Source organism: Bubalus bubalis, chromosome 6 (assembly GCF_019923935.1).
Source record: "Bubalus bubalis isolate 160015118507 breed Murrah chromosome 6, NDDB_SH_1, whole genome shotgun sequence".
Taxonomy (NCBI): domain Eukaryota; kingdom Metazoa; phylum Chordata; class Mammalia; order Artiodactyla; family Bovidae; genus Bubalus; species Bubalus bubalis.
In genome coordinates, this window is record NC_059162.1 from 92,772,840 (window position 1) to 92,798,917 (window position 26,078).

General features: G+C 48.2%; 1 protein-coding gene across 3 annotated transcripts in view; it reads left to right on the forward strand.

The window, feature by feature from the left end:
* Window positions 1-542: 542 nt before the first annotated feature.
* SLC1A7 (solute carrier family 1 member 7) overlaps window positions 543-26,078 on the forward strand; it is a 58,618-nt gene continuing 33,082 nt past the window's right edge. For 2 of the 3 annotated variants that reach the window (XM_044945005.2, XM_025288717.3), the window contains exons 1-2: window positions 543-680; window positions 14,301-14,380. Coding sequence is in view for 2 of the 3 variants with exons in the window: in XM_025288717.3 (XP_025144502.3) it covers window positions 14,337-14,380 (44 nt within the window). In the remaining variant the exon portion in view is untranslated. Of the gene's footprint in view, window positions 681-5,680; window positions 5,984-14,300; window positions 14,381-26,078 lie in introns of those variants that run through there. The other variant, XM_006063806.4, reaches the window with a different exon arrangement.

The window sequence follows — 26,078 nt, forward strand, 5'->3', positions numbered from 1 at the left end:
CGCCTCTGGTGTGTCTCTGAAAAGCAGCCAACAAACCCAGAGCTGTCATCACCATAAACCCAGCTGGGAGGTCAGACAGCTCAGCCTAAACTCACTTTGATACACACTGGAAGGAGTGAGGTCCCAGGCCTGCCAGCCACTCAGCAAACTGTGTTGAGATCTCCCTTTTGGGAACAGCTCTTGTATCCCCAGCCTGGGCCCCTCTTTGGAACAAGCTCTTCTCATGCCTTCCCCTTGATCAACACTCCCTACCCTGGGTTAACTCCTGGCTTATTCAGGTCTCTGACTAAATGACCCTTCCTCTGAGAAACCTTCCTACACACACCTTCCCTGGCTGACTCAGCCCCTCTGCTGGCCCTGGAGAATCATTAATAATTAGCAAATAAATGGACCCTGCAGCTCTCTACCATGATACATTCTGCACAGAGTTGCCGTGGTGAGAACCAGCCTGACTACAAACTCATTCATGCAGGGTGCGACAGCTGCCCTTGTGACCCGGGGATCTTTTTTTGACAACATTGTTTATCTTCTCTGTCCACAGCATCTTAATCAGTTTGGCTAAAATCTCCAGCATCTCCCGTGCTTCCTGCTGCCCATCAGTTTCGGCTGCTCTGGAGGCAACTCCTTGCCCCTTGGGGCTCCCCCAGACCCCTGTCTAACTTTGAGGATGATCCTTCAAGGTATTTTCAAATAACATGATAACAGAGACTTAATTTTATTCACACAGATTTTTACTTACTTGTCCAAGCCACCTAAAAGGGACTGGAGGGATTTCCCTGGTGGCCTAGTGGTTAGGATTCCAGGCTTTCATTGCCATAGCCCAGGTTCAATCCCTGATCAGGGAACTGAAATCCTGCAAGTCATGTGGCGTGGCAAAAAAAAAAAAAAGGAATTGTGTTAATCCCCAGTGGTGATTGTGAAAGGGCCTGAATTAGTGGGAGGAAAAGGAGGGCGGTGTACATCTGGGGTGATTAGGAAAGGCTTCAGGGAAGATGAAGCATTTGACCTGTGACTTTGGAGATAGAGAAAGACATTCCAGGCAGAGGAAATAGCATAGGCACAGATGTGGAGGCCTGAGAGAAGATGCAGGGCTCCAGCAACCCAAAGTTGGGTGGTGTTATAGGAGCCCAAGGTATGATGTTGAGCAGGAGGAGGTGGTGTGCTGGAGAGGTGAGCACATACGAGCCCCTGAGGACCTCAGAACCAGAGACTTCTTCCTGGAGGTTTCAGTGTTCCAATGTGTTTTCCCAAACACCAGACTCATGGAACTCCCAGCTCCAGAAGAGGGCTGGGTTTCTGTACCCCCATGTGGAGACTTCCTCTAACATATGCTAGTTTTATAAAGGCTCTGCTAAAACTAATAGTAAATTCCTGTGAGTGTCTGCAGGGCACCCAGGCAATGCTCTAAGCATACATCTAAGCAGGCATCACCGAATTTGACCTAAATTCGATCACAACAATATAAACTATGTAATGTTTTATTATTCCTATTTTATAAAGAGGTAAAGAAATTTTATAGGGAGGTTAAGCTCACACAGCTAGTAAGTGGTAGAGCTAAGATATGAACTTGAGTAGTCTGATTTTGAGCTTCCTGGAGTAAAGAACTAGCTTAACTTTATTTCATCCAAATTATAGTTTTTGCACATCTAGTAGCATTGTAAGACAATTGATTCTGTGGACAATGGGGAGCTTTTAAAGGGTTCTTATCCAGGAGCCTTTCTATTTGATTTGTAAATATCCTTAGTATGCTGGTTATCAGTCACTTATACTTTAGTGTGAATTAGTCTTTTCCTGCTTGCTAAGTTGCTTCAGTTGTATCTGACTCTTTGCAACCCTATGGACTGTAGCCCGTCAGGCTCTCCCCTGTATATGGGATTTCCCAGGCAAGAATACTGGAGTGGGTTGCCATTTCCTCCTCGAGGGGATTTTCCCCACCCAGAGATCAAATCCAAGTCTCTTACATCTCCTGCATTGACAGGCAGATTCTTTACCACTAGTGCCACCTGAGAAGTCCTTTCCTACAGCACCTCACCATTCTTACAAGCTCCCTGAGAGCAAGTATTATATCAACTCATTGCTATGTCTCCAGTACCCAGGAGGGATGACATGAGAAGGTGCTATAAGAATATTGGCTTGGGTCTTCCCTGACGGCCCAGTGGATAAAAATGTACCTGCCAATGCAGGAGAAATGGGTTCAATCCCTGATCTGAGAAGATTTCACGTGCTGAGGGCAGCTAAGCACATGTGCCACAACTACTGAGCCTGCGCACCCTAGCGCCTGTGCTCTGCAACAACAGAAGCCATCACAATGGGAGACCCTCTCACTGCGATGAAGAGTAGCCCCCATTCTCCACAACTAGAGAAAGCCTGTGCAAAAGCAACAAAGACCCAGCGCAGCCAAAAATAAAAAATATGTGTGTAAATTAATCAGCTAAAAAAGAATATTTGCTTGAATGAGTTGTAACTTCCCCTGTTGAGGACAGTGGAAGCAATGGAAAGGAAGGCCTGGAGCCTGGGAGGTGGTTGTGTCAGAGCATGAGGGACAGGAGATGGGAATAGTTGTGGGGGCACCATGGGAATCTAGAGTCTTGGAGCCAAAATGGAAAGCAAGACTCACCTACTTCATGGCTAAAGGCCAGGGCTGCACATCGACCAGCCTAGACAGCATTTTTAAAAGTAGAGACATTACTTTGCCAACAAAGGCCCATCTAGTCAAAGCCATGGTTTTTCCAGTAGTCACGTATGGATATGAGAGTTGGACTATAAAAGAAAGCTGAGCGCCAACAAATTGATACTTCAAAGACTCTTGAGAATCCCTTGGACTGCAAGGAGATCAAATCAGTCCATCCTAAAGGAAATCAGACCTGAATATTCATTGGAAGGACTAATGCTGAAGCTGAAACTCCAATACTTCGGTCACCTGATGCAAAGAACTGACTCATTGGAAAAGACCCTGATGCTGGGAAAGATTGAAGGCAGGAGAAAGGGACGGCAGAGGATGAGGTGGTTGGATGGCATCATCGACTCGATGGACAGGAGTTTGCGTAAGCTCTGGGAGTTGGTGATGGACAGGGAAGCCTGGAGTGCTACAGTCCATGGGGTCGCAAAGAATTGTATACGACCGAGTGACTGAATTGAACTGAACCACACATTGATCGAAATGCAAATCCAAATGTCTACTCAGAATGTTTTCTCTTCTAGGCAGCAACAAAAATCACCTGGTCAGTTGGAAAATGAGGCATTTGTTGGCGCTAAAGGTGTTACCAGTAGATTCTTGGTTTTAAGACTAGGAGTTGGAGGGAAAAAACAGTCTCAGACCTGTATCCATGCCCATACTCCTAAAGTTACTGAAAAAGAGCAATATATTTGGAAAGAAAAGAAAGTGAAAGTTGCTCAGTCATGTCTGACTTTGTGGCCCCATGGGCTGTGGCCTGCCAGGCTCCTCTGTCCATGGAGTTCTTCAGGCAAGAATATTGGAGTGAGTAGCCATTCCCTTTTCCAGGGGATCTTCCCAAGCCAGGAATAGAACCCAGGTCTCCCTCATTGCAGGTGGATTCTTTACTGACTGAGCTACCAGGGAAAAACTTGGAAGGCTGGCTTATGGCACCAAGGGATCCTTAGAAAGCACCTAGGCTGTTTCTCTCATTCTGTGGAGGACAAGCCTGAGGCCCAGAGAGGGCAAGGTCACAGAGCAGGTTGAGACTGGAGCCTGAGGGTCCCCTCCCTGTTGGGGGCTCTGCCCAGGGCTTCAGGGCCTGCACCACTGTGCCCTCCCCCAAGACCTCTGGCAGTTCCTTGGGCCTGTCACCTTTTTCAGGGGAGGCAAACTTGTGCACACACCACCCACCACAGACCCACAGACCCGAGCTCCCTGCTGTCACCTGACTGCCCCTAATGAGATTACAGACTCCTAGTGAAATAGAGCATTAATTCCCTCTGGCTTTAAAGGGCAGGCCAGGCCACAAGAAATAGCAAAAAATAAAATAAAATAAAAATAAATAAACAACCCCCCTCAAAACAAACAAACAAAAACCACCTTTATCTATAATGCTGAATACAGATGATAATCCTAAGAGCCTCTCCTCGCCGGGCACTTTACAGCTCACCCCTGTTTTCATGAATGTGCTCCGAGTGGAATGTTACACCAGCCCTAAGGAAGTACATGGTGATTATTATGTCCGTTTTGCTGGGGAAACTGAGGCCCTGTGTGATTAAATGGCTGTTCTGGATCACATGGCTAGCAAGTGGCAGAGCTGGGACTTGAATGTAGATCCCTTGGACACTGTCATCTCTAAAAAATAATAAGCCCTGAGATCCTCCAGGGTTTCCAGCTTCAGGCTTAAAACACCCTGAAGGGCAATGGGTAGCAAAGCCTAAATTTGAACTCAGGTCCCCTGGACTCAAATCCTCGATTCCTGGGCTTCCCTGGTGGTTCAGTGGCTAAGAATCCACCTGCCAATGCAGGGGACATAGGTTTGATCCCTAGTCCAGGAAGATCCCACATGCCACAGGGCAACTAAGCCTATACACCACAACTACTGAAGTCCACGCTCTAGAGACTGTGCTCCAAAACAAGAAAAGCCTCTACAATGGGAAGCCTGTACACCGCAACTAGAAAGTAGCCTCCACTTGCAGCAACTAGAGAAAGCCCATGCACGGCAATGCAGACCCAGTGCAAACCCCCCAAATTAATTACTTTTTAAAATTACAAAAAATCCTACATTCCCTACAATACTGGGAAGCACCAGTGAACCCATCTACCTGTTTATGTGGTAGAAACCAAACCAATGAATTCCACTCTGCTACTTGCTAGCTCTAGGCCTGTGGCCAAGGGGCTCTGGCTCCCTGGAGTCTCAGTCTCCCTTTCAGTAAAATGAAGGTTGGAACCCTAGGGTTGTTGGGATGATTCCCGATGGTTCACACAGATAACACAACTTGAACAGGCCTGCCACCCAGCACGCCTCCTTTTGCCCCACCTCTCTTTGCTCCATCTGTAAAATGATGCTTACAGTACTTACTTCTTGAGATTGGTGTTAGGATTAAATGTGGTAGTACAAGTAAAGGGCACCTGGAACAGCACGTGGCATACAGTGAATGCTTAAGGTTGGTGATTGTTAGCTCTGCTGCTGCTGCTGTTGCTAAGTTTCTTCACTCGTGTCCGACTCTGTGTGACCCCGTAGACGGCAGCCCATCAGGCTCCACCGTCCCTGCGATTCTCCAGGCAAGAACACTGGAGTGGGTTGCCATTTCCTTCTCCAATGCATGGAAGTGAAAAGTGAAAGGGAAGTCGCTCAGTTGTGTCTGACTCTTAGCGACCCCATGGACTGTAGCCCACCAGGTTCCTCCGTCCATGGGATTTTCCAGGCAAGAGTACTGGAGTGGGGTGTCATTGCCTTCTCCGGTTAGCTCTGCTAGATAGCTATTATTATTAGTTTATTGTTGCTTTTTACTGCTACTTATTGTCTTGCCTTCAGTTCTTTCTGGAATGAAGCGGAGGTAAAAATCAAACCAACCAAACATTCCTCTGGTTTCTCCCACCAGCTCCCGGTCCTCTCCCCTCTTTAAGAGGAGCACTTGGCTTTGAGGTCTGAACCCCCAACCACGTGGCCTGCTCTAATTTCCCAGGCTCTAATCTGCTCCTAGCTCCTAATGATGCAGCTGGTAATAGGATTGTGGCTTCCCTCTGGGGCAGCCACGCAGGCCATGGCTGTGGGGCTGGCGACTGGTGCTTAGCAACCCCAACCACCTGCCTGCTGAAGAGCCAGAGCCAGAACCAGGACCCTGTGACCGGGCTGGCCTCCCGTGCATGGAATGGTGCTGTGCCCCGGGCCAGCAGGCTGGGCTCGCCATGGTGCTGGGTGCCATCCTGGCACGTGGGAGGGATGTGTGCAAGCGGAATGGACTGCTCATCTTGTCTGTGCTCTCTGTCACCGTGGGCTGCCTCCTTGGCTTCTTCCTGAGGACCCGGCACCTCTCACCCCAGGTCAGCCATGTGGGGCATCATGAGTCCCCATCTCAGAGGGCTGGGTGGGCCTGAGGGATCTGGGGGTCACGTCCCCACTCCATGGCTCCCGGGTGACGTGACAGTGGGTGAGTCACTTTTCTTCTCAGGGCCCAGTTTTCTCATCTGTAAAGTGGAGTGTGATATGCATTGCAGGACAAGCGTGTGAGAGGAAGTGGCTACACACTGGCATCTCCAGGTGAATGAGAGGCAAGGGTGCCTTGTGAGAGTGCCCACAGGCTAAGAGCTGTGGGGGAGGCAAGAATAGAGTCTGTTGTTGTTCAGTCACCAAGTCGTGTCTGACTCTTTGTGACCCCGTGGACTGCAGCACGCCAGGCTTCCCTGTCCCTCACCATCTCCTGGAGTTTGCCCAAATTCTTGTCCGCTGAATCGGTCCATACAGAATGGAGTCTATAAGTGTGTGAAGCAGAGAACACCTCCTAAAGCAGTTCATCGGCATTCTAGGCAGAGTGGTGAGACAGAGGGGCGTGGAAGATTTGTGAGGGGGGGAGCAGAGCAAACTATTCACAGCAGCTGGAATGGACACTGTGAGGCTGGGGCTGGAGCACAAAGGCCATCAGGCTTCTGGATCCCATCATCCAGTGTCAGCGTGGAGCAACGTCAAGGAGCTCTGAGCAGGACGGTGACATGGTCAGCCCTGAGCTAGGAGACATCCCCTTGGGGTAGTGGTAGAACTGGCAGGGGGCAATGAGGGGATAAGAGTGGGGATGGACGGAGCAGATATGAGAACTGCTTCCCAAAGAAGAAGCTCCAGGATGTGGTGGCTGATTGAATGTGGGGCTGGGGGACAGGAAGATAAGGTAGGCCCTCAGGGCTCTGGCCTGTGTTACAGCAAGGGTGATGACGACTTGCTTGAGGAAGGGCCCTTTTCTTATTAGCACCCAGCTCCTGTGGAAGAGGGAGGGACTCTCATGGTGCTGAAGGAAAAACTATCATGATGCTGTTAAAATGGTATGGAGGACTTTATTCAGCATTATTATGATAGGTGTCAAGACCATGGCAGTAGGGGAGAATGCTCAGGCGCAACTCCAAATACAACAACGGCAGCTGGGGATTTACAGCTGACGAGCACAGTGCAGAACAGATAATTATTAAGAAGAGACATCAAGGGTAGGGTAAGGGGATTCTTGCTAAACCCACTAACAAGATGCTTGCTGAAGGCAGAGTTTGGGGCTTCTCACTAAATTGACTTAGCAGGATTTTTGCTACAAGTAGGTGAAGCAGGATGAAGAAATGGCCCAACGATGAGGCTCAGTTGAAAAGAGGACTCAGAATAACCTGTCTAAAGTTTGGTCAAGGAGAGAGTTTTTGTCAATGGGTTTCTGGAAGATTCCCTAACTCATAGAATTCCTCTCTCTGCAGTTCAGTGATATCTAATATGATCTCTACAACTGGGGCTCAAGGCATCAGATTTCATCACCCAGGAGAAGGAAAACACCCCTCTCCGGGAATCGAGCCCACTATTATGACAGTGACACTGTAAACTGCTATCAGTTATTTAGGGAGAAGCATGGACTCTGGAGGCAGAGCAGCTCCGAACTTGGACTCTACTAGTAAAGACTGTGTGGCTGTAGGCTAAATCCTGTCTCCTTTCTGAAGCTCAGTTTCCTTATCTGCAAAATGGAGGGGGTGGGACTATATGTCTGCTAGAATTGCTGGGGGAGACGGCAATGGCACCCCTCTCCAGGACTCTTGCCTGGAAAATCCCATGGACGGAGGAGCCTGGAAGGCTGCAGTCCATGGGCTTGCTGAGGGTCGGACACAACTGAGAGACTTCCCTTTCACTTTTCACTTTCATGCATTGAAGAAGGAAATGGCAACCCACTCCAGTGTTCTTGCCTGGAGAATCCCAGGGATGGGGGAGCCTGGTGGGCTGCCGTCTACGGGGTTGCACAGAGTCGGACACGACTGAAGCGACTTAGCAGCAGAATTGCCGGAAGGGGTAAACAGGGAGTCATCAGTGACCAGATGCAGTGGGTGCTTAGTGAGCGTTACTTCACTCCTCCTTCCCTTACTTACGAGTCCAGGTCCTACCAAGAACTACCTCATATATCCCGAATCTGATAGAAATTCTTCCAGACCTGCTTACATCTGAAATTACACTCTCCTCCCACACTCACCCCAGGCTCATCCCTCCACTGGAGCCCAGCCACTGGCAGTCTTGCTTCAGAATCATTTGTAAAGAATCTATTTCTCCCATCAAACTTTGACTTGTTGACTATCACATGGGCTTTCTTGATCCAAAATGCGAGCCTAGCTAAGTGTCACAGAGAGAACACTCAACTAATTGCTGAATTAAACTGGCAATGGCACAATCTGCAAGCCACTTTAATTTTCTTCAGCAACTAAAATATATCTCTTGCAGGAAGATTATTTTGTGAAAACAAATTGGAATGCCTATTATTAAAAGCCAGACTCAGCTGGGGCCTCCTTTGCCAAAGCTGCCTTCCCCATCTGTTTGGAAATGCAAACGTGTTCCGGTCTGGATTAACCTGCCAGATAAACTGAAGGAAGGATGTGGAGTCTTAGAACAATTATTTTGCAGGAACTGGCTTTCTCAGCATCTTACTTTGAAATCCAGGAGTTGTTTGTTTGATCTCTGCCTGTGACTCAGAAACCAAACCCTTCTTATTTTGTAAGCTTATGCAACAAGGCAAAAATCATAAACAATACGCAAAAGGATAGAATGTCCTATTTGTGAAAAGAACTTACAAAATCACAAGATTTATCTTTGGAAATGGGTATCTTGTTTAAAAATATAGATCATTTTGAGAGTTCCAGTTAAACCATGGTGAATTTGTAACTGTACCCATTTTTCTTTCCTTTCTGGGATACCACTAAAACTGTAGCAATGGGACTGTTTAAAGATATAAGTTCCCAAAAACAAAGGTGATACAAAAGGAGACACTGAAAAAAGAAGTTGAGGAATTATAATACATTAGATGAGAAGTGGATGGAGCTGAATGCTCTCATTTAGTAGAGCACAGAAAGCTGAACTCTTGTGTCTGTAGAAGCAGATACCACTTGAGCTTGTCTTGGAAAACTTCAGAAGGGCTCAGGACTTGAAAACACAGGGTGTTGCAGGAGGCAAGGGTCAGGCATGCTGCTGAGATCGGGGATGCTGGCTAGGATTTTGTAATGGAGCAGTTAAACCCCTAGGTCCCTTCCAGTTCATGTAATCAGGGGATTCCTCATCTACTGTCTCCATCCCCCTGCTTGACACAAGGAACCAGAGAAGCTTGACTAAGAGATGTTAGGCCCACCTGTAAGTGTTGGGAGAGGGGAGGTGATGAGGCGCATGCTTCAAGAGAATTAGTGAACAAACATCTGCATCTCGAGCGTGGGCTCCATCTATGACTGCTGTCAGCTGGGCTTAGGCACAGCCACACCTCCACCTAGCCAGAAGTAGAAAGGGACTTCTCAGTGAAGCCTCAGAGGAAAGACCTCCAAATTCTGCTGTGAAGGAGAATCCTCCCCCCAGTGAAAACACCAGATCCTCACCCATCAGTCTTCCTTGAGGAGCCTCCAGTTGACAAGTTCCACTCATTCATACAGAAGTTTAGTGCTTCACACTTACACATAAGCAGAAGGTGAACTCAAACCTGCTAATGTGGAAGATAGTGAGACCAAACAAATAGCACTGAGGGCATGGGCAATGCTGGGAGTAGAAGAACATTTTCTAATCTTTTCTTAAGTTCTTCAGGTATATGAGAGAAGATCTAGTGACTATAAAGCAGAACAGCATGCAAAAGGAAGGAATAATTCAATAATAAGAAAGAGATTTTGGAAATTAAAAGTAGATGAGCCACAATAAAAATGTCAATAGCTGAGATAAAGCTGCAGAAATCTCCCAGAAAGTAAAACAAAAAGAGAAGAAAATAGAAAAAGAATATATAAGGAAATGAGAATGTCCAACAATCAACTTACTAATAAAAGTTTTAAAAAGAGCTAACAGAAAAAAGTGGAGAGAAAAATTTCACAAAGAAAACAAGACTATTTCTCAGAAGTGAAAGGTATAAGCACAGTACCATGAATTTTTTTTAAAAAGAAGAGAAGCTCATCCCATGGTCTATTACCATGAAAATTACCAAAAAAGCTAGAGATAAATAAACAATCCTAAAATGGTTCTGAGAGAATAAAACAGGTCTAATGTAAAGAATGGGCTTCTTAGGTGGAGTTAGTAGGCATGCAGTAGGCATAAGAGACATGGGTTCGATCCCTGGGTCGGGAAGATCTCAAGGAGGAGGGCATGGCAACCCACTCCAGTATTCTTGCCTGGAGAATCCCATGGACAGAGGGCCCTGGCGGGCTACAGTTCATAGGGTCACACAGAGTTGGACACAACTGAAGCAACTTAGCACACACACACCTATGGTGCAAAGAATAGGAAGTAAGAATGGCTTCAAACATCTTAAGTGATGCTGGAATCTAGAAGACAAAAAGGAAATGCCTTTGAAATTTGGTGGGGAAATTCTTTCAAGCCAGGACTCTTATATAAAGCCAATCTATTATCAGAGGTAAAGGTACAATAGAGGCATTTTTACTATGTAAGGGGCTTCCCAGGTGGCGCTAGTGGTAAAGAACCCACCTGCCAATGCAGGAGACATAAGAGACACAGGTTTGATCCCTGGGTTGGGAAAATCCCCTAGAGAAGGAAATGGCAACCCACTCCTACTCTTGCCTGGAAAGCCCCATGGACAGAGGAGCCTGGCAGGATACAGTCCATGGGGTCACAAAGAGATGGACATGACTTAGCAACTAAACAACTATGTAAGACTCAGAAGTTTCTCTCCCATTTGCCCTTACTGAGGAATCTACCAAAGGAGATGCTCCAGCAAAACAAGGAGGCAAACCAAGAAGAAAAGGGATCCAGGAAAGAAGGGATCCTAGACAGGACAAAGTCCCAAAGAAGAGACCCGTGACAACCACTGCCCTAGACAGTAGTCTACGCAGCCCGGAAAAAGAGGATGGAGAGCTTTTGGACTGAGATCCCAGGAGCCTAAAAAGGGACCCACATGTTTGAGGATATAGGAAATACTATTGTTAGGCATTTTAAAAGAGATGTTAAAGCATTTTGAAGAAACTAATGAATGGTTCACAGAAAACAAGGTAAATGAAAAATCAGTCAGTTATTAATTTTAGGAAATAAATGAAGATTGTACAAAAAGGAGCCATGGTTGGTTCAACGTGAGCAATATGTTGTGATCAAAATTTTTAGATCTTGGCAATTAGTTTAACCAAAAAATGATATAATGGTGAAATGATAGGAGGGAAAAGGGAGTAGGAACTAAGCCCTCATCTGTCATGGCAGGGAAGTTAATAGATGTCAAAAAGATATATCTGGAAATAGCATTATAACCATATTATTTACAAATAACAATACTAAAGGAGAAACGGCTAGAGCAGTTGAGGATGGTCACTCCTGGGAAGTTGGGGTTGAGGATAAAGGTGCACGAGGAACAGCTGTTTTTCATCATTATGTGGTGTGTTTCTTCAGTTGTGATCCCATTGACTGTAGACTGCCAGGCTCCTCTGTCCATGGGGATTCTCCAGGTAAGAGTATTGGAGTGAGTAGCCATGCCCTCTTCTGGAGGATCTTCCAGACCTGGAGATCAAACCTGAGTATCTTATGTCTCATTATAGTGCTATCTAAAGTAAAGAATATATCAGAGATGGGAATATCAAACTACTTTACCTGCCTCCTGAGAAACCTGTGTGCAGGTCAAGCAGCAACAGAACCGGACATGGAACAACAGACTGGCTCAAAATTGGGAAAGGAGTACATCAAGGCTGTATATTGTCACCCTGCTTATTTAACTTACATGCAGAGTACATTGTGTGAAATGCTGGGCTGGATGAAGCACAAGCTGGAATCCAGACTGCAGTGAGAAATATCAATAACCTCAGATATGCAGATTACACCACCCTAATGGCAGAAAGTGAAGAGGAACTAAAGAACCTCTTGATGAAGGCGAAAGAGGAGAGTGAAAAAGCTGCCTTAAAACTCAACATTCAAAAAACAAAGATCATGGCACATGGTCCCATCACTTCATTGCAAATAGATGGGAAAACAATGGAAAGAGTGACAGACTTTATCTCCCTGGACTCTAAAATCACTGCAGCTGGTGACTGGAGCCATGAAATTAAAAGATGCTTGCTGCTTGGAAGAAAAGCTATGACCAGCCTAGACAGCTTGTTAAAAAGCAGAAACTTTAGTTTGCCAACAAAAGTTCATCTAGTCAAAGCTATGGTTTTTCAAGTAGTCATGTATGGATATGCGAGTTGGACCATAAAGAAGGCTGAGCTACAAATAATTGATGCTTTTGAACTGTGGTGTTAGACAGTTCTCTAGACTTCCTTGGGCTGCAAGGAGATCCAACCAGTCCATCCTAAAGGAGATCAGTCCTGGGTGTTCATTGGAAGGACTGATGTTGAAGCTGAAACTCCAATACTTTGGCCACCTGATGCGAAGAACTGACTCATTAGAAAAGACCCTGATGCTGGGAAAGATTGAAGGCAGGAGGAGAGGCGGGTAACAGAAGACGAGATGGTGGGGTGGCATCACTGACACAATGGACTTGAGTTTGAGCAAGCTCAGGGAGATGGAGAAGGACAGAGAAGCCTGGCATGCTGCAGTCCATGGTGTTGCAAAGATTTGGACATGACTGAGCAACTGAACAACAATATACATGGATTAAAATTAATTCAAAAGACAAAGTCATAATGGGTATATACTTAAAAGTAGATTTTGGGGTGTTTTGGAAATGGTAGTGGAAGGGGACTGGGAGGCCCTATTTCTGTCCTGCACTGTTGCTAACTCACTCTGTGGGCAAATCACCTCCCTCTCCTGGCTCAGCTTCCTCATCTATAAAATGAGTCAGCGGCTGGACTAGAAGATCTTTAAAACCCCTTCTCAGCACCAACATTCTATAATTTGGGGCTTTTCAAAGTATCAGACCAGTAACCAAAGCTATGTTTGGCTTTGGGTTTACAAAAAAATATTTATAAGTACAAAAATTTAAGTCATATGGTGTTTGTTTGAAAGTCTTGTACTGGCCTCACCCACAAGCTTACCCTCTGAGGAAAGTGGACTCAAACTAGCATTGCCAGAAATAACAAAATTGAATTAAATTAAATTTAAAAAGAACACATCCAGTTAAATTCGAATTTCAGATAAACAACAAATAAAGGAATTCCTTGGTGGTCCAGTGGTTAAGCCTCTGTGTTTCTAGTGCTGGGGGCACAGGTTTGATCCCTGGTTGGGGAAAAAGAACCCGCAAGCTGTGTGGCTGGGGCCAAACAAACGAAAGCAAAAAATCACCTACAAATAATTTTTGGTTTAAGTAAAGAACAAATATTTGTTGTTTATCTGAAATTCAAACTTAACTGGCCCTCAGGGCACCTTCCTCTTCAGTTATCATGTTCCAGTTATGTGACCAGTTACTCTGGAGACAGCAGATTGGGCAAGGACCTGGTGCTCTAATCCAAGGGCCCCCAGATAGGGGGAAACCAGCAGGTTATGAGGAAGCTGTTTCTAAGAACTGTGCCCAGGAAGGGCTCTTTAATATGGACAGTGGGGTGTCACCAACCAATCCAATTCTCTCTCTTTCAGCATTTTAAATGTGAGCCCTCCTTCAAAGGGCTGGTAAGCATTCATGAAAGTGTGGGGTGAGGGGACCCAGGACAGAAGGGAAACTGACTCAAGAATGCTGTGGTCTGTTTATGAGTCAGTGTTCTCATAAAGTAGATCGACAACTTCTCTGGTGCAGAAACTGTGCCTCATTCACTCTTGAGTGCCCAGTATGAAGTCTGGCACAGTATGGGCTGAATGAATGTGTGACCAGTATGCAACCCTGCCCCCTTGCCACATATCATCATTTCAGACAGATTTGTAGCAAGGCTAGGAGTGTACAGAGTTGGGGGAGAGAGATTTAATGTGATTACTAACCCTTTTCTCATCCAGGCTCTCTGCCAAGTGCTCTATGTGCATCCTCTCATTTAAGCCTCCCAGTGGCCCTATGAAATGGTTATGACCCTCATGTTACAGATGAGAAAAACTCAGAGAGGTTGAGTAACTTGCTTGAAGCCACAAAGCTACTTACAGGGGGTCAAGATTCGAACCCAAGTCTGTTTGGCTCCAGAGCCTGTGTTTTCTGCATGGACTCTGCTGTCCATGTGTTAGACGGGAGAATATGGGTGAAATGGTGCTCTGAAGATTGTAAAATAGCTGTGAAGTCCATATCGTCCGCTCTAACCCCAGCTCCTTCTGTGTTTTCAGGAAATTAGTTACTTCCAGTTCCCGGGAGAGCTCCTGATGAGGATGCTCAAGATGCTGATCCTCCCACTGGTCGTCTCCAGGTGAGGGGCGGGTGTTCCACTGGGAGGGCCGGGTGGGGTTTCCGGGAGAGGCTTCCGTGCAGATTCCCTCTGGGCCCTGCTCCTGCGGCGGGTGTCTGGACTGCAGGCTCTGGATGGCGTGGTTGTCGGATGCTTATGGGAAGTAGGTTGTGGCATGGGCTACTGGAGCCTGGCCCATTCAGTGGCACCCGTTGTTTCAATCCCTTTCAGTGGACACTTTATTGACCTGAGCAAGTGATTTGGAGTCCTAGAAATTGACCTGACTCCAGGGTAGCTCAGGGTCAGGGAGTTCAGGCCCTGTTCCCAAGGAGAGGCTCTAGGTGGTGAATGCAGCGAGGCGTGGGGGAAAGGTGACCTTGGAGACGATCACAAGATGATATCCTGGCTCAGCTGTGTGCTGTACTGGCTGCGGAAACTCGGGCAGGTTGTCAGACTCCTCCGAGCCTCAGTTTCCTCATGTGTAAAATAAGAATAAAAACACCTACTCCAAAAGGTTGCTGTGAGGACCATTGGAGGCTGTCTATTTGCTAAACATTCAAGCACTGAGCACAGGCTTGGAGGGCAGACAGGTGGGAGACGAAGCTGGAGGATGGGTTCTTGATCATGAAAGACCTTGAATGCCAAGTTAAAGCATTCAGTTTTTACCCATTAAGGTGAGGGCCAGTGCAAATCCTTGGAGGTCACCTGGTCTCTAACACAGATGTGCTGGTGAGTTTGACCAAGGCCCTGGTCCTCTCTAGGTCTCGGAATTTTCAGCTGTATAATGAGTTGGTGGCTCTAGATGGTGTCCAAGAGCCCTTTAGTCTGAGACCATGGGTTTAGAAGCCTCACCTCCTCGGACTTGTGTGCAGGGAGGGAAGTGGACAAGCCTCTGAATCCTGGATTCAGGTGGCTCCTGGATGTAGGGGGCTCTGTTCCCCTGGGCAGGGTCATTAGCCTTCTCAGCCTCCCTATTGCTGAGGAGGGAGCCAGCTCCTCCTCCTTGCCCCTCTAGGGTGGCAGAGATAATGGTCCCCCATTATCTAAAGGCCAGCTAATGGTGTTTTCTGCTGCCTGTAGGAGGCCTTGCCAAGCTCAGCTCAGCTTCCTGCAGGCAGCATTTGGGTCTCTCAGGAAACCTTCAAGGCTCTGCTAAAAGGCCACTCCCCTCCAGAAGCCTTCCCTGACTCCTCAACCCTCTTCAGTGGCTGCCTCCTCTTCATGCATCTTTTGAGTCATTTGCTGAGTCAGGGAATCTGTCAAGGTTATTGGTAGCCTCCCTATTGCTACATCCAAAGGACACTCTGAGTTCTTGCTCTGCATGACCTGTTCACATTTCACACACTTGATACAATGGTTGGTCACTCCTTCCCTCTCAAAACACTCCTCCCTATGACTTTACTCCTTCTAGCTTTGGCTGCTCTCTGCCCTTTCATCCCAGTTTCATCCCCCTCTAATCAACCTCTGAATGTTGCAATTCCTCAGGACTTTTCTCTTCTGTCCTCATGACTTTAGCATACCACCTATAAGCCCAGCTTATAGATCTCCCTCCCCGACCTCGCTTCTGAGAATTACTCAAACTACCTACCTGACACTGTGTGTGTGTATGTGTGTGCTCAGTCATGTCCGACTCTTTGAGACCCCATGAACTGTAGCCCACCAGGTTCCTCTGTCCATGGAATTTCCCAGGCAAGAATACTGGAGCAGGTTGCCGTTTCCCGCTCCAGGGAATCTTCCTGACCCAGGGATCAAACCCACGTCTCCTGCATTTTCTGTATTGACAAGCAGATTCTCTACCACTGCGCCACCTGGGACATTGCCACTTAATATTTCACAAGGATTTCAATTTAGCATAATCAACATGAGATTTTACCCTGTAAACCCACCCCTTTTCCTGTTTTTTGCTTGTCAGTAAGCAGCAACTCCACCTACCCAGTTATTCAAGCCTCTGTGTTTATTTTCTTCCCCACCCCAGCTCATCCATCAGCGACTCCAGCTGATTCTTCCCCACAACTAGAACCCATCATCATCCCCACCACAGGTGCAGACTCCACTGTGACATCACTGGTCTCCAGGCTTGGGTTTTTGTTGCCCTCCCATCTGTTCTCCACCTGGTGTCCAGAACGGTCTCATGAAAAGCCCATCCGGCCATGCCATTCATTCACCTAAAACCCTTCAATGGCTCCCATGGCATTTAGTATAAACTTCAGATCCTTAACCTAACTAGGAGGCCCTTCAGGGTCCTCCCAGCCTGTGCTCCACCTCGTATCGTGCCTCACTCACTCCAGCATCCTGGCCTCTTAGTTCTGTAAGCAAACCAAACCCTCCGCATCTCAGGGTCTCCACACATCTCAGGGCCTCCCTTCTGCCTGGAGCCTGCTTCCCCAGCACTTTTCATGTCTTCCCCTTTCTCTTCCTTTAGATCTCAACTTCCATGTCCCTGCCTTAGAAAGGCCCTCCCCAGCCATCCTCCTTCACTACCACCTTCACTCTCCCCCATCATGCTCTCTTCCTTTTCTTGCTTAGCACTTACTATGTATTATTATTCTATATGTATTTCATTGTTAACTTGTTTGTCTTCCACTGGACTATACTTTCTGTGAAGGCAGAGGCAATATTCTGTTGAGGTTCCACCCAGGAACTTGTCAAATGCCTGGCGCGCTATAAGTGCTTATTAATACTTGCTGAGTGGATTAATGAGTTCAACAATTGCACTTTCTGGCATGTGGCCCTGTACCGAGTGCTGTAGATGCAGAGATGAATGAGGTTCTGTTCACGAGGAGCTCACAGGCTGTGAGGGGGACCGATGAGGAAATAGACAATTACACGACAGCCAAATAAACATGCTGCCGGAGGAACACAGGACTCTGTTTTTTTGTTTCCTTTTCCCCAGTTGTATAGCAATATTAAGGCACCCCACTCCGGTACTCTTGCCTGGAAAATCCCATGGATGGAGGAGCCTGGAAGGCTGCAGTCCATGGGGTCGCTGAGGGTCGAACATGACTGAGCGACTTCACTTTCACTTTTCACTTTCATGCATTGGAGAAGGAAATGGCAACCCACTCCTGTGTTCTTGCCTGGAGAATCCCAGGGATGGGGAAGCCTGGTGGGCTGCCGTCTATGGGGTCACGCAGAGTCGGACACAACTGAAGTGACTTAGCAATAGCAATAACGTCACCCTTTGCTGTTGACCTTACTCACTGCCAGGGTGTGGCCTCTTACTCATAACAGAAACACTTCAAATGAAGTGGCCCTTGCATGGGCCCTGGAGTCAGGCAGATCTACCTGGGTTCACATCCTGGCTCTGCCATTTCCTAGCTGTGTGACTTTGGGCAAGTTATTTAACTAAAAAAAAAAAAATCCTGAAGTCAGAATCAAAGGCCTGGGTCCTAGCCCAGCTTCTGCCACAAATCACTATGCGATCTTGGGGCAGGTAGGTTTACCTGGGCCTCAGTTTACCCAGGCTACCCAGTGATTTCAAGCCCATCCAGCTCTCTGAGTCCTGGCTCTCAAAGGCTCTCACTCCACCAGATTCAAGTGCTTTCTCTTGGCTGAAAATGGAATGTGGTATTAACTTGAGAAAAGCCAGTGCGTGTTTACGTTTCATGTGTTTATATTATACAGTTTGGGCTGGTGCAGAGCAACCATGACACTGAAAAATGAAAGTGCTTTAAAACTTTCCTTTTAAGAGAGAATTAAACTTTCTTGGGGGAAAATGACACAGTTCTGAGCCCCTACCTGCTCCATCCCTGAGCCTGTCTTCCTTTAGCTTCAACTGGTCTGTAATCCATCTGTCCATCCATCACCCATGGTTCCCTGAGCTCTTGCTCTCGGCCAGCCCAGGGCCAGGCATTTCTGTCCTCAAGGAGCAGCCATCCTGGTTTGGGGATTGTCACTCAGGACAGAGCAAAATCACCAAAGTTGTCTTGAAAGTTTAACTGTCAGGCCTCATCCCCGGCTTGCTGAACCAGAACTGCCAAAGGGCCCAAAAAGGTTTGTTTTAAAAGTTCCACAAGTGTTCTAATGGTTTGAAAAGAAACCCTGATGACTTGGGATCAGAACTTCTGGCTGAATAGCTAAAGAGCCTGGCTTTAGGGCTGTTCTTCAGTTCCCGGGCCTCCAAGCTGTACCCCCAGGAGACAGAGGCTTCCTGACATGTAAATTGCTCCAGGGCAGTGCAAGGATACACATCAAGGCACATTTGCTTCAATTCCAGTAATCTGCAAGTCGGGCTCCCAAAGCCTGGCACCCATTCCCCTCTTCCTGGAGAATCTGCCTCCCTTCCCTACACCAAGCCCCTGGCCTCAGGCTGGTCCCCTTGTTAGATTCCAAGCATGCCACATACCACCTCTGCTCAGGCTGCTCCCCTCCCACGAATGCCCTCTTCACCTCTTAATTAAGTCCCCCTCTATGTACACAAGGGCATGGATCACTAGGGGTCACCTTGGGGTGTGTCCACCTGTTTTCTGTCTGCATACCTTCCATCTCTCTACCCCTTCAAGACCAGCCAGAAATCCTAGGCTCCTTGTCTTTAAAAGTCATCTCCACTCACGCCCTGTTCCTGGAGTGGGGTTGGGTGGAGGTGCTGCCCAGCTTCTGGTCCTAGTGGCTCATCAAGGAATTTCTTCTGAACACAGACAACCTCCTTACCATAAAAAGGATCCTGAAGAATATGAATTTGTCTTTCTCTCAGGGACATCACAGGGTCTGGTACATTGTATGTGCCTAAGAAATGCTTTTTAAATGAACAAAGAGCAGTGGAAGGAAGTTGAGGCAGAATTCAGGCAAGGTTTATGACCAACATTTGAACTGACCCTTGGACAATGATTCAGAGTTATCTTTTTAAAATGGTTTGCACTTTTAAAAGTTACATAAGCAAATTACAAACACTGTGGATAACAACAAAAAATCCTATCATTCCACATCCCTAATTCTGCCCCTATTCTTTTTCCTGAGAATGTTTGTTCTTGTCTTTCTTAATAGTGAATTCACCAGGCCCAGGGTGTGGTCCTTGGCTTACTGATTCAGAAACTCAACCTCATCTGAGCCCCTGAACTGGTCATGCCTGTCCTCTGATACCTGCAAGAAGCAACCAAATAAACCAAATGTCAATTTGTTCATCCACAGGGGTAAATACAATTGCTAAGGAGGACAAATGCACACAGCCTCTGGCCAGAGCATTTCTCCCTATAGGCTCATTACTTGGGGACCTCACTGGTTAAATGTTTGCTGGCAGGACAATTATTTAACGGTATAACCAGCATGTGTCTAGGTTTGCCATTTTTAGTCTTCAGGGCCCAGGTGGTGGAGTTCCATCCTACATGCATTTAAATTTAGTGAATTCAATTACATGTGGCATGAAAAAGAGAGAAAATAATTTAAAGGAGACAAATGGCTTCCCCCATTCAAAGAGCTGGGTGCCTGTACCGTGGGGGAGCTGGGTCCGCTTCACTCTAAGCCAGTCTCAGTTCCCACGTGTCTTGTAGAGTGAGCATCTCCCCACATGGCTGCGGTGATTCTAGGCCATGAAGAGAGGATTGTATGGTTTCTTTTTCACATCATGGCCTCCAAGTGAATTCTGTCTGCTTCAGCTGGTGATCACCTGAAGAAACAACAACCTAAAACTGGGAGGAAAACTGTCTTAAATGAAAGTATATGCCTCCGGAACTTTATGAACAATTTAAGGGATCTTCAAGGGCAAATTTAATTATGAATGGTTTTTGCTCTATGTACTGACTTGAGGACTGAATATGCACAAGCAGGAAGCCCATTTTCTTCCTTTTGAGGCCTGCACCCATTGGCCAAGATCAGCTTATAAGTATTAGTAGGTAAAAAGAGAACTGGAACAGCTGATCTTGCCACTAGTCTTGTTGCTCTGGTTCCTTCCACATAGTGTTACTGTTGAGCCCAGGTCCTGTACGGATTGGTTCAAGCCTAAACATGGCCCTTTGCAGGTACATGTACCTGCTCAAGCCACAGGGATACTCAGTTCTGGCTCCTGGGTCATACCAGAGAGTTCAATCGTGGTTCTTCAAAACAACTTCAGTCATGCTCTGAGATTAGCTCACTGCGGTTGAGCCCTCAGTCCATTCTCCCCCATGATGAGTTAGCCCTGGAGGTCTTTAGTGCTGACAGACCTTGGTCATGGGCGCCCTAGTAAACCCTGATTCTAACTTCAAATTACAAGAAACAGGGGTTGGGGTCTTAGTCTCTTTTTTCTCGGAAGGCCCCTGAGACTCGTGCAAATTAGTGCCCCTTTCCATAACTCGGCAGATCTTAAGGTCTCAAGGAGGGGCACTCCCACCAAACTGCAAGTCTCTCTCTTCCCCAACATAATGTGTGCCTTCTTGCCTTACAATTGCCGCTTGAAAAATTCTTCTAAAAACGAACTCAACTGCAAGGAACACAGAAGCCTCAGACAAAATTTAGAAAGCTCTGCCTCATGTTACACTGGCATAGGAACTAGTAGTCTGATGGTTAGGACCTGCCATGGCATTGTACTTGGACGGTGCTAAGGACCCTACCACTCTCTGCTGTCTTCTCTGTGCTCCATTGCTGACTGATTCCATGCTAATTACACCTTCTTTCATTAGAAAAGTAAAGCCTTTGGAGCCTTCCTTTCCCATTCTCTCCCTGTAATATCACTTGTTGCTGCCCTGATCTCTTTCGCTTTACATTTATTATTTAACCCAGTTTACATTTATGATTTAACCCAAAAAATACTGGCAACTTTCTGTTCCTTTATGTTCTTGGAAGATACCTCACTGCTGTGCTGTGCTTAGTCACTCATGTTGGACTCTTTGCGACCCCATGGACTATAGCCTGCCAGGCTCCTCTGTCCATGGGGATTCTCCAGGCAAGAATACTGGAGTGGGTTGCCATGCCCTCCTTCAGGGGATCTTCCCAACCCAGGGATCAAACCCGGTTCTCCTGTATTGCAGGCAGATTCTTCACTGTCTGAGCCATGAAGGAAGCCCTCGGATTTACCCCAACATCTGTTATTCACCACACTCTTCACTTCGACCATAAAATAGACACAATGCTATCTGCAAAGTTACGAAGAAGTTCCCAGCAGGTGCTATGGGGAAGGGGGACCGTTTTGGCCCCAATGAGATTGGACTTTGCTTCTAATGTTGGGAGGTCATCTAAGCCTTTCACACATCCCCAGACAAGAGTGATGCAAGGAACCTGGGGTGGGTCAAATCAGCATCTGGATCCAGCTAGGGCCTCCAAATCTCCACTTGTTTTTTTGCCAAACTCTCCTCTCCCCTCATTCTTCAACGTCTTCAACCAGGCATCACTCAAGGAAAACTGAATCCATGTGTTTGTGACTCACTGATGCTGAACAGGGCAGAATGTCTTGTTAGCTCCACATCGTAGCAGAGGAATCCACGGGTGTGTGGGTTAGCACATGAAGGTGTGCTGTAGGTCTTTACACACGTGTATTGTGTGAGTGTATGTGTGCACATGTATATGTATTGCTTTTCTATTGTAAGAATTTTAGACTGATTTTTCTCAGAATGAGGAAGTCTTGTTTGGCCAAAGAAACTCAACCCTCCCTTCTCCCCCTTCCTGAGGAACTCTAGTTTGGCAGACAACTCCCAAACACCCACGTTCTAACTTACTGGAGATGGTCCTGGGCCAAGCCGCCATTGAAGTCTGGCTTGAGAGCCAGTCTGCAGGGGGCAGTTGCCCGGGGCGTTCCAGGGTAGACAGTCAGTGGGAGGGAGGCAGGAGGAATGGGCGGCCTGCACTTCTGAACTCTGCCCCACAAGCCATGGGGCAACTGTTCTTAGCAGAGCTCTGTTGACCTCTCTGATGGGAGCCCTGGGATCACTCTTTGGCCCTCTTGCCCAGTCAGCTGATCACCTTACTCATCAGGAGGGGAAACAAAGCCCAGCTGTGGGCTACGGGTGGGGTCAGACCATCAGCTTGGTGACTCCAAAAAACTTCCAGATTTTATCACCCATTGCAGACTCCCAGGCTCTTTCCCCCTTCCAGTTAGAGAATTCCTACCTATCCTTCCAGGATCTTTTCAGCAGCCACCTCTTATGGGATTCCCAGGCTGGGCTAGATCCCTGCTCTGGCCTCTCTCAACCCAACCACGCCCCAGGGCTTTGTGATGTCGACTCTGCAGGTCTCTCCACCCACCTGAGGACCACAAACCCTCCTCCTTCCTTTTTAGGAGCCCATGGCATGCAGAGCAAGTGTTCAACATGGGGCATTCTGGGGAACTATGTGAGTCTGGGGAGGTGGGTGAGGTCTTGAAAAAGCTCCTGCTACTCTCCTCTGTGGACATCCACTGTATGGGGAGGGAAGTTTAGAGCCTGGGGCAGGTGGGCCCAGCTGGACTAGACACTAGCCGCCCCTCTGGTAGAGGGAGGGGAGGCAGGGAACCTGTGTTCCCATATCCTCTGGGTGGGTGCTTTCTCTCCCTCCTAAACATGGCATGGGGGCGCTGGTCAACAGTTATGACGTTGTCCCAGGAAAGCTGTTTCCAATGGTGGACGTGACTACCTGAGACCATAGAGCTGAGTCACAGTTACCTGTGGGAACATTGGCTCCCTCCCCCTGACATTCTTTGCTTCACGGAAAATAGAGGGGTAGGGGACTGGAAACTGGACGGACCCTTACTGCTCTTGGGAATGCAGCCTTCCCAGTGCAAAGTGGTTGAGACTGACATATGGTCAGACATGAGCTCTTGAGGGCTGCAACTGCAGATCTCCAAGCTTTTGCTTTTGACCGAGTTCAAGCTTGTTATTTGCAGGTTCCCAATCCATCCCCTTCTTGTGGCTAGGGGCCTGGGAAGAGGAACCTGCAGAAGGCAGGTGGGGACACAGCAACATCCCCTCAGATCCATGTCTGTCTTCTTGCCACCCCTACTCCCCCCTCTCTCACCCCGCCTCCCACACTCTGAGCCCTGAATTTCGTCCCCACCTTCCCACCCACCCTGGTCCCATGGAATCTACAGTGGAACCAAAGAGGTTTGGTCTGCGTGGCTCCAGGGGGGCAGGGCTGGGCTCAGTGTAGAAATTCTCTTCCCTGGAGGCAGACGTCATACTAATAAGTATAACTAGCTCACAGTGGAGGTAGTGAGTTCTCTGTCCTCTGAGGTATGCAAACAAAGATGATAGAGTAATTCCCACCCTTGGGAAGGGGGTGCTGGAGCCAGAAGACCTAGACCTTAGCCAAGTGGGAGCCTAGGCATCCTGCCTTAGGTCCCAGAAGAAGTTTGGCTTGAGGGTGGGGGTGTGGCCGCGATAGCTGGGAAGTGTAATTCAGTACTAACGTGGCACTTGCTGTCAGCTGCCGGGCCTACGGTCTGCTCAGGGGAAGGAAAAAGACCTGAATACTTGGTAGGGCTGACGGGACTCCCACGGACCCCCGGATGCCTCCATCTTTTGCCTGTTGGGTGAACTGCCTGCAGCTGCACCCAGGGGCCAGCTTAGTAGAGCTTCCCTGACTAGGTCAGCCGAGGCCAGAGCCCAAGGACTTGGCTCCTTCCTGTCTTTAACTTCCCAGGGCAGGATGTTGTGATTGTGGATGTTGTCATGCTGGTAAACCAAATCTACTCACTAGTTCAAATCTACTTACTCACTATGTGATTTGAGCAAGTTGCTTGCACACCTCCTGTGACTAGGAGCTCACTACTTCTCAAGGAGGTCCCTTCCAGGGCAGGACAGCTGTTTCTAGAAAGTTATTCCTGCGGTTGAGCCAAGCTCTGCTTCCCCATGGCTTTTCCCATAGATCCCAGTGTTTCCCAGGTCTGCTCTGCTGTGCTCCACAGCCCCCGCCCTCTAGGCTGGCATCACTGTCCCCCACCACCTACCCCAGCTGCCCACTCTAGGGCACACACCTCCCTCCTTTGTCCCTTTTCCTGTGGGTCTCAACATCAAGGGCAGGTCTGTAGCCTCTTCGGCAAGCCCTCCAGGCTTCTAGCTACACAGGCTGCCCTTCGGCAGCCTCATTCCCCATTGACTCACCAAGCTGGCAGCAAACAAACCCCCCAAATCCCGCTTCCGCGTGCTGCTGCTGGGGCTCAGCCCTCCTCCACCCCAGTGTTTGTGCTCTCTGGAGTGCTGAAGCCAAGTATGGCTCTGCATGTGTCCGTGTTCATCTTCATCATGTCAGTCTAAACTAGCCTGAGTTCTGCTTGGTTCCAACTCCCTCATCCAGTACATTGGCTGTTCCTCCCAGCTTCCCATCCTCCTCAAATCTGATCCACATGCTGTCAGTGCCCTTGGCCAAGCCATTGATAAAAACAACCGGGAAGGAGAGGGCTAAAGGGAGAGCTCCAAAGCACAGCTCCAGAGGCCCTCCTGGGTTCTCAGCACTCAAAAGAGGGCTCTGCCTGCGATAATCATTCTCACCGTTCTCAGGAGACCCTGTGCCAATACCTCAATGTCACACGGACAAACAGTGCCAGGGGCACTTTGCTAAACCTGGCAAGGGAAACGAGGCTGGTGCTGGTGATTTGTTCTCCAGAACCCACAGTGGGTGCTCATGGTCATCAGAGCTCAGAAGTCACCCCCTATCACAATCTTGTCTAGAATTTCACCCTGGCTTAACACACACACACACACACACACACACACACACACACACACCAGCAAACCTGCACCCAGGCCAGGCCAGGCCCTGAGCTCTCAGGACCTAGAACTGAACCAGATTCTGCCTTTCCCTAGAGGAGTTCATGGTCTGCTCGGGCAGGTGGCCATGGAACATTCAATGACAGCACAGAGGTATGCTAGTAACTGGAATGTGCTGACTACTTGCTATGTACCAGTCACTATTCTAAACCTAGACTAACCCTCACAGTAAACTATCACTGCCCCCATTTTGGAAAAGGAAAGCAGCCCACTTCAGTATCGTTGTCTGGAAAATTTCATGGACAGAGGAGCCTGGTGGGCTACAGTCCATGGGGTCACAGAGTCAGACATGACTGAGTGACTGCTGCTGCTGCTACCAAGTCACTTCAGTCGTGTTCGAGTCTGTGGACCGCAGCCACCAGGCTCCTCCGTCCATGGGAGTTTCCAGGCAAGAGTACTAGAGTGGGTTGCCATTGCCTTCTCCGGACTGAGTGACTGAGCACATCCCTATTTTATCGTCCAGTGGGAAAGGAGGCACACAGAGGCTCCGGAACTTGCCCTAGCCTCCCACACAGTGAGGGCTGTGTGCAGGCAACCAGGAGCTGCCTGGCCTGGTCTGGTGGGCTCAGGAGGCCCTCAGAAGGAGGAGGTACTGAGTGGAGGCTGGAAAAATGGGTAACAGCAGGAGAGAACCAGAAAAAAAGCAGGGAGGGCAGGGGCAAGGCAGCAGCGTTCCCTCACTGTTCACTGCGCCACTCAGCATGTGTTCCTGCCAGCCTGCCCAGTGCCAGAGCTGGGTGGTCCCTGGGGATTCAGAGGTGAGTGTGCCAGCAGAGTGCCCCGGAACAAACTGGGAAGTACCGGGTGCCCTGGGGAAGTGAATGAGATGGCCATAATCAGGGAAGGCTTTCCAGAGGAAGTGAGCTCTGAGCTGGAAACTGGTTGGGTTGGAGAGATGTGCGTGGGGTGGGGTAGGGGGTACCAGGCTTAAGGAACAACCAGAGCAAGGGTGGTTCAAGGAGCAGCAGTGAGAATGGGGTGGCCAGAGAGGTACCAATCAGGAGAAGAATGATTCTAAGGCCTGGAAGGAGTGTGGACAGTTCCTGAGGGCCAAAGGGAGCCACCATGGA